At 43.6% G+C, this 17,182-nt stretch overlaps 1 protein-coding gene across 1 annotated transcript in view; it reads left to right on the forward strand.

Moving 5' to 3' along the window:
- PTPRT (protein tyrosine phosphatase receptor type T) overlaps positions 1-17,182 on the forward strand; it is a 787,404-nt gene that overhangs the window by 641,947 nt on the left and 128,275 nt on the right. The window contains exon 16 of the mRNA XM_047069145.1: positions 14,725-14,873. Coding sequence (XP_046925101.1) covers positions 14,725-14,873 — 149 coding nt within the window. The remainder of the gene's footprint in view (positions 1-14,724; positions 14,874-17,182) is intronic.

Below are 17,182 nucleotides of genomic sequence, written 5' to 3' on the forward strand. Positions count from 1 at the left end.
TTAAAGGAAAGATAAGGTCGGGGGTGATTTTTGTTATTTCTTAAACGGGCTTTTTGAGTCCCACTTTTAATTTTTTAGAGCAAACTTTTGTTTCTTAACATGTTTTTGTTTATAATGTCTTACGAATAAAGTTGTGCTATGGAGAGGATTTTATTCAAATTCAGCTATGCCAGACATAGAAGAATAACATTATATAAAAATGTACCCAGATGATTATGATATTTAGCATGACAACAGGTGTCTGGTTTCATTTTCTGGACAGTTAAGGTTTGAAAGCTTCCTCCCCCCCTTCTTTCTTTAAAAATAAGTATACGATGAGTTCGAGCCCCGCGTCGGGCTCTGGGCTGATGGCTCAGAGCCTGGAGCCTGCTTCCGATTCTGTGTCTCCCTCTCTCTCTGCCCCTCCCCCGTTCATGCTCTGTCTCTCTCTGTCTCAAAAATAAATAAAAAATAAAAATAAAAAAAATAAGTGTACGATGGCATTTTAGAATCAGATGTTGATACCTGAAAGAAATCTTGCTTGGTTTTGATTGGGCTTGTGTTGAATCTATAGATCAGTTTGGTGAAAATCAACATCGTAACAGTATTGAGTCTTTTGGCCCAGGAATATGGGGTTGTCTCTCTGTCTGTATGGGTCTACTTTCATTTGTTTTATCATCCACGTGTTGTTCTCAGTATGCAGGATCCCTGCATCTTTTGGTGGATTTATACCTGAATGTTTCATTTTTCCGTGCTATTTAAATGGCACCATTTTTTAAATTTCATATTCTAATTGTTCATATATGGAAATATAACTAACTCTCGTATGTTAAAAATTATTGCACTTGGTAACACAAAAAACAAAGACAAGAAGATCTCAGTTGGATAAAATAGTAACTTATTTCAAGCAAACAGGGCTATTGCGTGAAAGAGGGATTAGACAAGATAAATGGATAAGAAAGGACAAATGTGTGCGTGTGTGCACAGACACACTGCAACATTGCACAGCCATAAAAAAGGATGAGATCTTGCCATTTGCAACAACATGGGTAGACCTAGACAGTACTACGCTAAGTGAAGTAAGTCAGACTGAGAAAGATAAATACCATATGATTCCATCACATTTGGATTCTTTAAAAAAAAAACAGACTAATAAACAAAAAGAAAAATCAGTCCTATAAATACAGAGAATAAACCGATGGCTACCAGAGAGAAGGGAGTGGAGGGAGGGACAAAATGAGTAGAGAGTGGGAGATATAGGCTTCCAGTTGTGGAATGAATAAGTCACGGGAATACAATAAAATAGAGATTATGGTCAATGATACTGTAATAGTGCCGTATGGTGACAGATGGTAGCTATACTTATGGTGAGCATAGTATATAATATACAGAGAAGTTGAATCACTGTGTTGTACACCTGAAACCAAAGTAACATTGTGTGTCAACTGTTCTCAAATTAAAAAAAGAAAAAAGTTGTATGGAAACCAATTTGACAATAAACTTCATATATTGAAAAAGAAAAGAAAAGAAAAAAGATTGATTAGGCTCACCCAGGCCAGGTACTTAGCAAAGTACCCACTACATACCCAAAATGTTAGTTCCATCCGTGTTGCCTTCTCACATTCTGTGTTGCTCTGAAAGCCAGGCTCTATTCTATGAGCGGAGGTTATGGAAGTTAGAATTATGTGATGGTTAAGATGTTAAGACTTGGTTTTAGGCAGACCTGGGTTTGGATCCTGGCTCTACCATGCACTAGCCGTGTGCTCTTGAGTATCTCTCTCACCCTCTCTGCTCTTCAGTTTCCTACACTATAAAGTGGGGATGATTGATCCAAGATAGGGTGCTGACTTTACCAGAGTACAGTTCCTGGCACCTAGCAAATGCTCAGTGAGCATTAGCTACTCTCATTGTCGCTTTGTTGTTGTTGTTGTTGTTGTTGTTGTTGTTATGTTGCAAGGAGGAAGATGCTGGAGAAGCCTAAGTAAGAAAGGCCTTTCTAACAATGCTTGTCCAACAATAGACTAGGTTGAGTGTGGGGTAGTGAGCCTCCCATCACAGAATAATGGACCACCGTTATCTAGGCTGTCCCAAGGGAAGTCAGGCTTCCCAGAGAGTTTCCCCTGTGTCAAAGTACTGATTCCCCCATGGCATCAGAAGCAAGTGGCGGTGGTGGTGCCAGTCTCCCTGGTCACCTAAGACATTTGACCCACAGACACCAAGAGCTTGGAGGAGTAGACAGAAATGGCATCCACGAAAAAATGAACACAGACCAGACTTATCTTTCCATCAGCTGCAGTTTATGATTGCACATTAAATTCAATTGCTTTCCTTAGGAGTCTGGTGTTGAGACCCATCCTCTCCAGCCCAGTGCCATCCATTCTGGCTTTCCCCAGGAGTGCAGACAGACCAGCCGCCTTCCTAGTGTACGCTAATTAATTTATCTCATGCTTGTGATTTTACGGTGCTTAAGTGCTGGAGCATTTCTGTTTGTTCTTCTCCCTGCAAAGCACCTCACGTTACATAAAGACCATGAATCTCCATTGCAAACGCCGTCTGTCTTGGGCTAGGGAACAGCCCGCCGGCAGCCTGTTGTCTTGCTGGCTCTGCCTCTTACAGCCAAAGTAACACATCCATTAATTTATCCTTAATGACATTTTGACATTCCAATCAGTTCATCAGATGTGCCTTATGCAAGCCTTCTCCTGCACGGCCGGGCCAGGGTGCCAGGCCACTCTTGATGCATAATGCATGAAACCAGTGCAGTGCAGGGTACCCTCTGACAGACACATCGCGTGATTCTCACAGCTCTGGCTTCCCGAGTGATCCACACTGATGCCTTCAGCAATGTTTTCCTCTGTGCTTCCAGCTTGCTGTGCTTAGGGGAAGCGGGTCAGTTCAAAGAGAGATGTCCTGGCTCAGAAACATACATGCAACTGTGCTATCTGAGGAGAAGTAATAGCGTATCAAACCCCTGCCACACTCAAAGGATTAGAGAAGCTTTAGTTCCACCAGTTCAGGTGCAAGGAAGACCTATGACAAAACCTAACATCCTGAATTTCGTTACCCTGCTGCTACTTAAAAATAATGATGGCAAAGACATTCTGATAACAATGGTATCAAAGAAGAAATGAAAATTATCCTTAATACCCTCCATATAACACGTTAGCATAGGCACGCTTCCTCACAGTGGTAATCACAGGGTACACAGTTTCATTCTCTGGGTTTTTTTTTAACTTAATGTGAGCCAGTTAGCATTCTTCAATGTTGTTACATAGTTTTCATTTTTAATGGCACTCTATCATTTTAATAGCTGCATAATATTCCATCCGGGGGATGCACCATCATTTACTGAAGCAATCCCCTATCGGTAGACATTTATGAGGCTGTGACTGATGGTTTGCAATTGAAGAGAAGCTGCAGAAAAGGCTAATGGGGAGAACAGGACTCTGCAGGCTAAAGAATCGGGGCTCCATTCCCTCCCGGTCCGGTCCCTTTACCTGTTTTATGAGTTTGGGATTAACCTCTGGGCCTCCGACTCCTCACCTATAAAACAAAAGAAATAATCACTCCCTTGTCATGCTGCTGTGAGGGTTACAAGTGTTTTCAAGGTATGGAGCACATGCTGGTATTTCCTACACGTTACACTGTTATATTCACCTGTCTGTACCAGTGGTTGTAGATCAGGGGCAGTACTGCCCTCCCCAGCCTCCCTCCTGGGGACATTTGACAGTGCCTAAAGACATTTTTTATTTGTCACACCTGGGAACGAGAGGCATTCCTGGAAGGTGGTGGGTACAAGCCACGGAACCAGATAAACATACTGCCGTTCACAGGACAGCCCATGCGGCAAAGAACTCTCTGGCCCCACATGTCAATCGTGCTGAGATCAAGAACCCCTGCCATACACACAGCTGTTTTCCAATGTCCACGTAATACATGGATTTTTATTATTATTTCATTAGGATAAAGCCCCAAGAAAATGGAAATGCTTGAGTAAAGAGTATATTGTGCTCACAGGCAGTTCTAGGAGAAATGAGCTGGGGTTGGGGATGGGAATAAGGTTTGAGGTGACTGATGGAGAATAGACAGCAGGTAAGTAGTATGTGCTCCACAGTGGGGCCGGAGATGACATTCCATAGACCAGTTCTCCAAGTATAGTTCCAGCATCTCCTAGGAACTTGGAAATGCAGATTTTCAGATCCTACCTCAGATTCACCAAATCAGAAACTCTGAGAGTGGAGCCTAATCATCCCTGTTTTCAACACGCTGTCTAGTTGATTCTGGCGCACCCTCAGGTTTGAGAATCTCCATCGTGCACCATCTGTAGAGAAAGGCCCCTCCTGTAGAATAATAAGAAGGACCTGTTCCAGTACAGACACTTGGTACAGAAATAGATTAAAAGTGTCAGGTCTAAGTCATGGGGATGCTCAAATATGGGACAGAGCAACAATAAAGGAATTAAACGTGTTACTCATTCATTCATTCATTTAGTCAGTAAACATTTTTAAAGCTTTTACAACGTTGTGCCAAGTGCTGAACTAGGTGCTAGGGAAAAGTGAACTAATGGATGTTATGGAAGCCGTTATAATGAAGGATGGTGAGAACAGCAGGAAGATGACTAGGAGATGAAATGTAGGTAAAGTATGTCCCATCAGGGAGAGATCAGAAAAGGCCTCCTGGAAGACATAGTGCTCGAGACGGAACTTAAAGGGCTTGTGATCTGTTTATACGTTAATTCAGCAGGTGCTTGTGCCAGCAACTGCGTGAGGCCCTGGGGAGTGGGAAGCGCCCGAGGCCAGCATGACCCCTACTGGTGTGGTCACAGTCTAGCAGGGGAGATGACCCTGGGGGCTGGCCATCCAGCAGGCCATCGTGGTTTCTGGAGGGAGCCAAGGCCTGTAGTGGGGTGGGAGGAGGGGGAGAAAGAGAGGGCCCTGGGTCAAGGTCTGAGAAGAGGAGTGGGCACAGGGATGTGGAGTACAAAAGGTGGTTCGGTGAACTAGGGAAGGAATAGCTGCAGAGCCTCAGGAAGGAGGAGAGATGGTTTAGAAGAGTTTAGTAAAGTCTGAAGGCTTTGTGGTCATCCATCCATCCATGTATAGGCTGGTTGGGTAGAATGGGCAGCCCAATCCAGGGCATCCAAGAGGGCATGGACAGGAGACATAGTTCAGCTCAGCCTCAGCTCAGAGGAGAACATCCCCATCTAGGGACCTGCCTCTCTGGGAAGAAGCTGCCTGGAGACATGACGAGTCCCTGTCACTGGAGTTGACAATCAGGACCTGCATGTCCACTTGTTGGGGGATGTTGCAAGGGACCTTCCAGCCATGGTGGGAGAGTGTCTCGAGAGCCCCAAAGGCCATTCCAGCCCAGAGAATCCAAGACTCTGTAACCTGTAATGAGGGTCAGAACAGGACCGGGAGCAAAACATCTGCCCGAGAGTCTGGCTTGGTTTGTGGTTGTGTAAGCAAGGTATGGATGGAGTAGGGCAGGGTGCCAGGAGAAAAAGTAGTCATTTTGGTTCCCTGGAGTGTTCATCTCGGGGAGAAGATCAAACACAAAATTAAGGTAAAAATAAAGCAGGGGAAAAGCATGCGGACTGCCAGTGTGAAGAAGGGAGAGAAAAAGAACTGGCATTTGTGGAGTGTTTCTTACGTACCAAAGACCATGCCAGGAATGTACACTTACTATTTCTAATCATCGTAGTCACTCTGTGAACAAGGGCCTATCAAATACCATTTTACAGAGAAGGAAACTGAGTCTGATAGTCTCAGAGGTGGAGACGCAAGTAGGATTCAGCAGCTTGTTAGAATCAGGTTAGCCTGGAGCCACAGTCCATTTCCACAGAATCAACAGCAGAGGGCTGTTCGCTTTGCCCAGAGGTTCAGAGCTCAGTGGCCTGAAAGCACTTCGGGAACTCAGCACTCTCTCAGCCAAAGATTCTGTCCTCACTTTCCTATGAGACAGTTACTCCCTTCTTGTTGTTTATTATTTAACAAACACTTAACACAGAGCTTATCTGGTAGGTGACACATCCTGTCATAAGTTCATTAGTATTTGTAAGTTAGTAGCTATTGCAAACAGTTGTCATAAGCATTCACTGTAAGTACCCCCTATTTTAAAGGTAAGGAAACTGAGTTGTAAAGAAGCTAAACTGTCCAAGGCCACATAGCTAGTAAATACTGGAGCTGGGACTTGAACCAAGGCACTCTTGGCTCCAGAGCCCATGCTGTTCCCTCTGGGTTCTGCTGCAGGGTCCAAGAGATAGTGTGGCCATGTGGGCAGTGGGAGGAGGGCCTAGCATCTTTCTTAGGCCTTCTTCTGCACTGGTTCCCCTGCCAGCCTGCTAGACGATGGTCAGACTAAATCTGACTCTGTCCTTTGTGAAAAGAGCATAATACATAGGAGAGCCCACCTGGGCAAGAAAGAGAGAGGGGCAGCCACAAGGAAGAGGGAAGCAGAGGCAGACAGGTAGAGTCATACACATGGAGAGCAAGACAGCAGAGAGATGAAGTGACAGGCAGTGGCTGGGATCCTTCAGTCTTTCAAATTGTGGTGGCATCTGCTGTGGTTATTTCTATAACTTCCACCATTCCAGTGGAAACACATAGAAGCCCCAGGCTAGGGTGATGGGGGTGGAGGAGGAAGGACCCACCAGCTATGTTCTAGAATCGGTACCCAAAAGAAGTAATGGGCTGACCCAATGTGCATTGCCTGCAGGATGTGAGCAGATGTGAGTGTGAGCTTTCTGCCTGCACGTGTGTGCATATGTATGTGAGTGCGTTTTTACCTGGAAAGGAAGGGACCCAGCTGAGAAAGCTTTGGGACAAGGGTGGATACATATAGGTCCTTGGCTAAGCATGACACAGCAAGGAATCTTAGAGAACATTCAGAAGCCTGACTGCCTGAGTTTGAATCCCAGCTCTGTCTCCTAAAGCCTGGGTGACTTTCCATGAATTTCTTCCACGCTCTCTGCCTCTCCCTCTCATCTGTGAAATGGGGATGTGTTTACCAATCTCCTACAGTATTTAGGAGAATTAAACACATTGTGTTTGTAGTAGCCTTAATAGTGCCTAGCATGGAATAAGTGCTGTTTACATGTTTATTAAATAAATGAAATGGATTTGGGATTTAGTATTTCATGGATCTTGTATTCATTTCCTAGGGCTCCATAACAAAATACCACCAACTGGATGGCTGGGGGGTGGGGGTGGAAAAAGAAAACAAATGGACTTAGTCTCTCACAGTTCCAAAGGGTAGAAGTCTGAAATCCATATGTCACAGGGTCATTCTCCCTCTGGAACTCTGGGTAGAATCCTTCCTTGCTTCTTCCAAGTTTCTGGTGGCTGCTGGCAATCCTTGGCTTCTAGTTGCCTCACTCCGTTCTCTGCCTCTGTCATCACATGCCTTCTCCATGTGTGTCTCCATCCAAATTTCCCTTTTCTTATAAGGATACCAGACCAGTTGGAGTAGAGCCCACTCTGATGACTTCATCTTAACTCGATTACATCTTTAAAGACCTCATTTCCAAGTAAGGTCATTCACAGGTACCAAAGGTTAGGACTTTAACATCTATCTTAGGGGGACACCCTGCAACCAGTAACAGTCATTTAAATAGCATCTGTTACTGCCTTGGTTCTGAGATGCCAACTACCCCCTGTAGAGAAATCAATACCCAGTAAGGGGAAAGGGCATGTCTCTGGTAACAGGAAGATATTTGGACCCCTGAGGCTGGCAGCCAAGTCACCTGCCTCTGCTCCTCCACTTCCACAGGTGAAGGATGATAGGGACTCCTCACTGATTCAGACCAGCTAAGGAGTGGGTTCTCAAACATCCGGGTCTTTAAACTTCAGCATGCGTTAGAACTGCCCGCAGAGATTATTAATCATCCAGAGTTTCTGAGTCAGTAGGTCAGGGGTGGGGCCAGGGAAATTGCATTTCTAATATGTTCCCAGGTGAAGCTGATGCTGCTGGTCCAGAGACAACCCTGTTCTACATCAGTGGTGCTCAAGCTCGGTGGCACATTTATAATCACCTGGAGAGCTTCTGAAAACCCACACGCCCAGGCTGCACCCCAGACCAATTAAACTAGAATCTCACCAATAATTTTTGAAGCTCCCCAAACGATTCGTGCAGCCAAGGTCGAGCAGCACTGCTCTAGAATACATCAAAGAACATTTTTAGAGAAAAGGCATTCTTCAGAGCATCTGCTCTAAAGGATTCATGTTTCATAAATAATGAGGCCATTTAAATTAACTTGGCTACTCCTTATATTTAAAAGATTACCAGAGAACATGCATTGAGTGCTTACTGTGTACGATTCTCTGGGAAAAATGCTTTGCTAGCCACATACCATTTAATTTTGCAGCCACTTTCTGGGAAAGTACTACTGTTACCTACTTTTCAGACTGGAGGAAACTGACATGCCGACGGATGAGTACTTCTAAGAGCTCACACAGCTAGTCTGAGATGGCGCCAGGTTTTGATGCCAGGCTGTCTGGCACCAAAGCCAGTGTGTTAACTGCTTTGCCATTCTGCCTCCTGATGTAAGAGAAAGAGGTGTGTTCTCCTTTGAATTCTGCACATACCCATATCCTCATTTATACTACCAACTCTAATGTGGTAAAGCCCAGCCTCTGCCTCAGTTACAGTAGTTCTGGATTAGTGAAGTTTGGATTAATGAGGTTTTGCTGCATTCATAAGGGACTAAAATCATATATGCCATGGACTGAATTTGCACTTCTAATTTCATTCTGAAAAGAGAGGTGGAGGAATGTTGGAACAGGTGCACTGGCAGGTAGAAAGCAGGGTTTGGGTCCTGTGGCTTCTGCCATTGTGCTGTGTGCCTTGGCTAAGCCCCTCCCCCTGTCCAGGCCTGCTTCTTCTTGAAGAAATTGAGAGGCTGGTACCGTTCCCTTACAGTTCTGATGCATCACTTTAATTAGAGATCTGATCATGTCAGCACAGAAGCATCCTGGCTTCAAAGGGTACAGTGCTGCCTTGTAATAGGAGTAGAGTCTCAGCTCTGTATTTTCTTTGTCCACCTCCTATGGGCTGAGGATTTCTCTCTGGCTCCAGTGTTCTATCTAATCTTTGTGGCTTCCCAGGAAACTGTCTAGAGATACCAACAGAGGATGAGCCCTATGTGGAAAAGAAAGAGTGCCTTATCCATGCCTCCCCAGGAGCATGGGCATAGCTCTTCACATTTAGGGAAAAATCCTAGGTGGAGGCCCCAACACTCTCCCCCCATTGGCTGGAGCCTCCTGTTCCCAGCCCAGAAAAGATTCAAGGGTTTTTCAGGATCCAGATGGTCAATTCCCTACCACCTCTATTCCAAGTGGCTTCTCAGTCTCTACTGGAACTTTGCCAATGAGGGGCTATGCGTTACTTCCAAAAGCCCAAACAGGGCAAGGGTCATGCCTGGCTTTTTACATCATGATCTCTTTCTAACAGCCACTGGCACAAAGTAAGGGCTCATTAAATATTTTTCCAACAAATTAATGTGCAAAGAGGAAGAAACTACTAACTTTGGGAAGGAGACGAGTAGGGGACATTTGAGTTGGGACTTAAAAGGTGTAGAGAAGGTTACCAAAGAATTAAAAATGGGAAGGACAGTCAGGCATTAGGTGCTTCCAAAAGAGACCCAAGCAATTGTACTTTGTTCTTTCTTCCTTGTTTCAAGCCAACCTGGTTCTAATTCTGCCCCTGGGGCCACAACAGAGCCAGACAGATGTGTGAAGAGGGCATTCCTGAATATTCCTTCTCCTTGAAAAATAATCCCCATTGTTTCAGACATTTCTTCTCTCAGAGCATGATTTCAGAACCCTTCACAGCCCCGCATTCCTCTCCCTTGAGTCATTCCACCTGCCACTATCCCTTATAAAGAGTGGTGCTCAGAATAAATCATAGGACTCACGGTCCATCATGGGCACATCCCCTGCCACCTACCCTCACTCAGCTAACAAGCAAAGGTCAGAAAGACCTCAGAGTGATCTGTTAGAAGAAAGAATGCCAAGAGCTATGGTCACATCACATTGTCCCCGCCTGTCAGAAACAGTAAACTTCGCATTGCTATGTCTTAAAATGTTCTTCGGCTCTAGAAATGTCCCTGCAGAGGAATAGATAGGCTTATGAGTGCTCTCTTTTTACCAGCTTCTGGTACCCCCTACTGGTGAAATTGTGTGACCCAGTTGGCAAGAATCTCAGAACAACTAGAGAAAAAAATTCCAAGTTTCATAAGTCACAAGTACTTGAATCTTGAAGGATCTGAAGATTCCATAAGTTATGTGACTCTCCCATGTATCATGTAACTATTTTATGTGATTAAAAAAAAACATTTTATAGCTATGGCTATACTGTGGGTTTTGAGGGAAAAAAAATCTGATTTCTGTGAGCATTCCATTAATTCTGCAAACATCCCAAGAATTCTGTGACAACTACCGGAAGAAAATGCTAAGTTGTCAGCCAGAAATATTCATAAGTAGAAATATTTCAGGTCACAAACTAATTTTGTGCAAGTTTTTCTTCCTCTTTCCTTGTATGTATCTTTTTTTAAAGTGGTTATAATTTGCAGTCGGAGTAGGATGGCAATCTCTTCTGCACTTCAAATTGTAGACTTTTAAATATAAATTTGTACAACAAATTTATTGAGCACTGGCTGTGTGCCAGACACTCAGCAAGAAATCAGAGTAGGTGCGAGAAGTCAAAAACCCTTCACCCAAGAGGCTCTTGCCCTAGTGGGTGGGAGAGTTGGATCCCTGCAATTCAACTAAACAGGTGCTTAGCTGGCATGGCAATGAGGCCTTCCTTGATCTGAGAAGGTTCAGACCAACCATTGGTGTTTCTTAGCTCCATGCATTTCTTCTCCCTGGCTTTCATCACTTTCATGATTTTATAGCTGTGTCTGTATTTATCTGTTTAGCACCTGTCTTTGCCGTTAGTCTCCGTGCTCTGTGAAGGTCAGGGTCATGTCTGGCTTTTGTCACTGTGATCTTACCTCTAGCAGAAGCCGGTACATGTAGGTGCTCAATAAATATTTGTTCAGTGAATGAGTCAACCAAGAAGAGAAAATCACAAATCTATGTAGAGGAGCAAGAGAAACCTTCAAGGAGATGTGACATTTGAATGACACTGAGCCTTGAAGGATGGAGAGGAGGGGCCAGTGGAGAAGAATGGGGACATATTAAGGAATATATAGTATTGAGGAATGGTTGGGGGGTGAAGATGAGGTGGCTGGTGTTCCCTAAGAGAAGGTGTGTATGGAAGATAAGGCTGAGTTGAAGCCTAGAGCCATAGCCTACGGGTCTTTCATGCCCTACTCATAGGCTTGGATTTCCCCCCTTCTCTTAAGGAAAAACAGGGAGGGGGGTGTCTGAGTTAACTTGATGGCTATAGGAATAAAATGATTTTTCCTGTTGTACCAAGATGGTTTTTTAATTCTTAAATTTTGAATTCTGATAGAATATAGATCCCAAAACTATAGTTTTATGTTTTCTTTCTTTCCACATCCCTTCCTTCTATTTCTACTTTGTAGCTGTGTTTTCTAGCTGCTAAAACACCTGTCTGTACATTTTTAAATTATTATATAGCATCATCATCGTGAACACATAGTGTCAACCATGGGCTGAATACTAAGGATGCCATACTCCTTAGTTTTTACAATTCAGTTGGTTGTCGAGTTTTTAAATATCTATGTTTCAGAGAAGTTCAATTTTTCATTTTTCATCCAGGTTTTCAGAGCTACCCAAACATTTCTATAAAAGGCCATTTTTCACAGATGCAGCAAGGCCTTTTTTTATTATTATTATTCCTTTGGAAATGAATGACTTGTGCCCAAGACAACTCTCTCCATATTATTTTACCCCTAATGGAATGGGATTGGTTGGGAGTTATGCCCCTACGGAAATATCAAAGCCTCTTGTACACACTCACTTATAGTTTTAAAGTTAACTTTCTTATTGGATTTCCTTTTATTTCCTGCCAGGGCAATGTGAGCAGAGCTTAGATAGAGGCAAAGGATCTGCTGTATATCTTTTCAAATTTATGATTAAGAAGGTCACATATACATTTTTAAACACACTCCTTTTTGATAATAAATGAAGAATAAAATTTCAAAATGTCATCAGCAGTAGACCCACTCATTTTTCCTTCGTTGGCACTCCCCCTGGCCCCTGTCTGACTGCCAACACTGGTCCAGTACTTCCTTTCTGGTTGTTTTTCTGTCTACCAGGAATAGTTTGACTCCTGGAACAGAATGCCTGTGGCTAGAGTATTATATACAAAAGACGCATTCCTATTCCCAAGAACCCCTCTTTTCTCAAGCCAATGGGGGGGAAAACGGAAAAGAAAGGAAAAAAGGGAGGGAGGGAGAGAAGAAAGAAAGGAAGGAAAGAGGGAAAGAAAGGAAGGAAAATAAGGAAAGGGAAGGAAGGGAGGGAATGAAAGGGAAGGAAAGGAGAGGAGGAGGAGGGGAGGGAAGGAGGAAAGATGGGAGGGAAGGAAGGGAGGGAGGGAGGGAAAGAGAGAAGGAGGGAGGGGAGGGTACATGGGTTCCATTTTAGGCTGCATTTGTCTTCAAATTGTGGCCGAAATGGGGGAGATAAAATTCTCTTCTTGGCGGGGGTTTCCTGGATCCAGATTCCTTTGCCTGGTTCTCCACTGAGCTCTCTGCTTCCAGAGCTAGCACTACCTGGACTCCATGCCTCTGGCTTCCAGTTGGGTTGAGCAAATGAGACCCACTGTTCATTGGTCAGGGGGGGAGAAGAGGATGTAGCCAGGGTGTTGATGCATCTTGTTCCTGCCATGTGAGGATCAACTGAGTTCCTCGAGAGAAGGCTGCTGCTTCTGAGCCGGTGGTCTTATCTTCACAACTCTCTCCTTCAGGGTGCCAGTGACTGCTTCCTCTGCTTGTCCCTCTGGACACGTGGGTGGCCAACAACTCACCTGTCACTATAGTGGACCTTAGGTTCCCCTTCACCCTTCTTACTTTTGTCAGTAGTCCTTTTGCACATAAAGTCTCCCCAAATCATTCTCACTTGAGTATGCCATCTGTCATTCTTCCGTGCAGTCCACATCTAGATCCAGGGATCCATGGGAAGGGTGTTACTCCCCATACTATCAAACTAGAATTCGTCCTAGATGAACTCCCCTAAAATACTTCTGTGTCTAGGTTTTATCTTTTCATTTCATACCTCCTCTGATAGGGAGATCATTCCTCTTGAAACTGCATATTTCATGACCAGGCAGGCTCAATTTTGGAAAAATTTTTCCTGAATTTGACTCCTCTGGGAGATCTGTTGTTTCCATGTTGATGTAGGAGTGATTAAGATTGAAGTTGAAACCAAGTCCTATGGAAAATGGAGCAAGAGACCTGGGATAATTTACCCCCAAGATATTTAATGTGTCCATCGCCTTCCGTATCACAGAAACATAATAGCTATATTTAGAATTGGAAATGTGGGGAAATCTCAGAGGGACTGCACTGGATTTTTAGAAATGTTTGAAAAATTGTCATATGCAAGAGGGGTTAGTAATATTTTTGTACTTCTAATGATCTAAGAACAACCAGTTAAAATTTAAGAGAAGTAGGTTTCAAATCCATATGAAGGACTTTTTAAACCTTCAGCTGCCTGGGAAGGCGTCCAAATCTCTACCACTTGATATCCAGAGATTTCACAGTGGGTCTCTTGAAGGGGGATTTGGACATTAGAATGTGGTTGGACCAGCAGGGATGATATAAAAACAAGGATGCAGCTGTCACGTGTTGAATGTTCACTGTGTGCCAGGTGCTGTATTCCATGTGTTTCACATATGATCTCAGTTAATCATCACAGGCCTAGGAGCTTGGTCCCATTGTTGACTGATGTACCCAGAGGACGAGTTCAGAACTTAAAGAGGTTAAAGAACTGGCCCTGGGTCATGCAGCTGGCAGGTGGCGGAGATAGTATATGAACCCAGGTCTTCCTGATGCCAAAACCAATGGTTTTAACATCCAGTAGATGGTGTCATAATGACCTGGGGAACTAGGTGGCCATGCACAGGCCTAACCCTGCCCTACCTCCATGAGCTGGGGCCTCTGCGTGCTTTTATCAGCTCTCAAAATGATTCTAATTTCCATCACAGTTTGGAAATCACTGATTTAAACTAGTATTATTATAAATGCCCATCTGGTTCTGAAGGTCTTTCATTCCTATGAATGATCGTCAGGCATCAAGTTCAGCTTTAAAGTTTCTCCTTTCGAGCTACAGGACTAACTAACCCTCACCCTCACCCTCACCCTTCACCAACCACAAGTCTCTACTTCAGTTGTCCATTGTTTGGCGTGTTATTTTATTAGCTTAGTCCCTGAGAAAGGTCAGACTCCATTTTGAATCTCATTCAGAGCCATGAGAACAGAAAGGGCCACTCAGCTTCTTCCCCACTTCGAAAGAAGAGCAAGGAAGCATCATGTAAGTCTCATTGATTTCTGATTTTAAGCCCAAGTAAAGAACATACCTGTTGTTGGAGATGATCCAGAATAAGCCTCATATTTCCGGGTAAATGAAAGCCATTAATGGTTTCAGGAGGATTTAGGCTTATTCCGCCTTGACATTGGAGGACCCATCTTGACTCTCTCTGTTCCTGGAGAATGAACCAGGTTTGGGGGTTGAGGATGATGGGTAGGGCGGAAGAACAATCTGATCTTTCCAATGCTTTAATGCAGCTGGAACCATCTGACTGTGATTTTTTCCCCTTGCACATGTCCCAAAGGAAGCTGGCCAAGAAGCAGAAGGAGACACAGAGTGGAGCCCAGAGGGAGATGGGGCCTGTGGCCTCAGCCGACAAACCCACCACCAAGCTCAGCGCCAGTCACAACGATGAAGGCTTCTCCTCTAGCTCTCAGGATGTTAATGGATTCAGTAAGTTGACCCAGCTAAGGGGAAGGGAACATCCATGGTTCAGCTTGACCCTGGTACCTCTGCTGTGGACCCCTCACAGTGGTCAGATGCTGTAGGGTATGGGTTTGGGATGCTTCCTTGGATGTTCCAAGGATGAATGTTCTCCCTGGCAAGGACTTGGGGCAGCCCATCTTGAGGGAAAAGGAGGATTTAAGAATATTCCCCCAAAGCAAATGGAAATGGGGCAAGCCATCTTAACTGCTTGTAGAAATAAATAGATACAGGTTAAAACTAATAGTAGTAGTTTAAAAAAAAAAAAAGAGGACATAGTTATGCCCATAAGGAGAAAAACATGCTGCATTGAAATGAGTGTCTTTATAGTTTTCAAAACGGTGTTTCATATAAACCATGTTAGGTAGGTGTGCCACTAATTGCCATCTCTGTTTTGAGTGCTTAGGAAACTGAGGCTCAGAAAAGCAACTTCTGCAGTGTCCCAAGGCTGATGAGTATACCTATCCAAACCTGGAACCCATGTCTCCCAAGCCTGGCCAGGTCCAAATTATAGCCAGTGTTCCAAGGGGCCTTTAGTCAAGAGCACCTGAGCCCTCATGCAGAATTGATACAGGGTCTAAGATTTCAGAGTTAAACCTTATCCAAAGGAAAATCTCGAGACTGGTAACCTAAAACTAACTTTTGTTCTCATCTCTCTGTAATACAATTCTTTTTCCTAGATTTAATAGAAATGCTAGATTCCCCAGCCTCTGCTCCAGATTAGGGAATTCAGGAAATCTAAAGGAATGTGAGCGTAGACAAATGAATGTCCTCCACACAGTGTGTGGCAAATGGAAGAAACCATAATTTGTAAAAATCACTTAGATGGGGGGGGGGTTCTATGAGAAAATGAAGAAAGAAAGGAAACAAATATTTATAGACCATCTTCGTCCTCACCATGGCCCCGTGAGATACTGCATATGATTGTTCCCATTTTATAGGTAAGGTAGCCAAGGTTCAGTGCATGCGGCTGACCTTCTCAGAGTTGCATAGCTAATTCCTGATGGATCCATGTTCTGAGAGTAACTTAGACCCATGATTGCTCATCTTAAGTATAGCACAGAACTCCTCTGAGAAAGTTTTCACAATACACATATGTAGGCCCTACACCTTACCGACTAAATCACAATCTCCTGAGGGAAGAGAGGTAGGGAGATGAGGGGAGGGGTAAGGTGGGATGTGGATTTTGTAAAAGCCACTTAGACGGTTCTTACAGGCACACTGATTAAGAACACTGAACTTTGAGGGAAGCAATAGCCATTTTCAAATATTGACATGCCGCCTTGGGAAGGAGATTAGTTTTAAACCTATAAAAAGGTTGAGAAAATAGTAAAATGAATATTCCTTTACCTTGTACCTAGACTCACCAATTATTCACATTTGCAATATTTGTACACACACACTCTCTCACTCCATACTATATATTATATATGTATACATATATAAAAATATCCTGTATATATATAATTATATTATATAAAATTATATAAAAATTTTATAAAATTTTCGGAACCATTTAGAAGTAGGTTGCAGACATCATGGCACTCTACTTCCAGAGAATTCCTAAGAACTAGGAAAACTCTTCAACGTAACCATTATAAAATTATCTGACCCAAGAAATGTAACCTTATTTCAGTATCGAATATACCAGCATATAGTTAAATTTCCTCACTGGTCCTAAAATATTTATTGTTGTTGTTGTTGTTGCTGCTGCTTTAATCCAGGGTCCACTCAGTTACTCACATTATACTTGGTCATCATGTCTCTCCATCACTTTTCATCTAGAACAGCCAGCCCTCCCTCCTTTTTTTTTCTTTCAGGGCATCGACACATTTTAAGTCTCAGCCAGTTGTCTCCTAGAATGTGGCACAATCCAGATTTATCTGATTTTCTTCACCATGATTGCACTCAGGTTAACATGTTGGCAAAAATTCAACATAGGTGGCATCATGTCCTTCCCTTTGCATCATTTCAACAGACAAATGCTATCATTTTGCCCGTTATTGGCAATGCTAAGTCTGCACACTTCTTAAGACTGTGTAATGAATGGCTTTAAAGACAAAGTCTAACAGTGCATACTGATTATTTCATGAGCAAATATTTAACTTGCATTTTCCTCAGAGAGCAGAGCAAGTGTGCAGTCTGCCTACCCACGAAGCCAACTCTTTTTCCTTTCTCAACCCAGATGAATCGCTGGGATTCATACATTCCCTTGGGCCCAGAAAAAGGCGATAGTGACATAGGCAGCCAGGAGAGGCAGAAAAAGGGTTGACAAGGAA

Source organism: Lynx rufus, unplaced genomic scaffold, assembly GCF_022079265.1.
Source record: "Lynx rufus isolate CCGP_SWC_20201006 ecotype Redwood Valley unplaced genomic scaffold, mLynRuf1.p SCAF_8, whole genome shotgun sequence".
Lineage (NCBI taxonomy): Eukaryota > Metazoa > Chordata > Mammalia > Carnivora > Felidae > Lynx > Lynx rufus.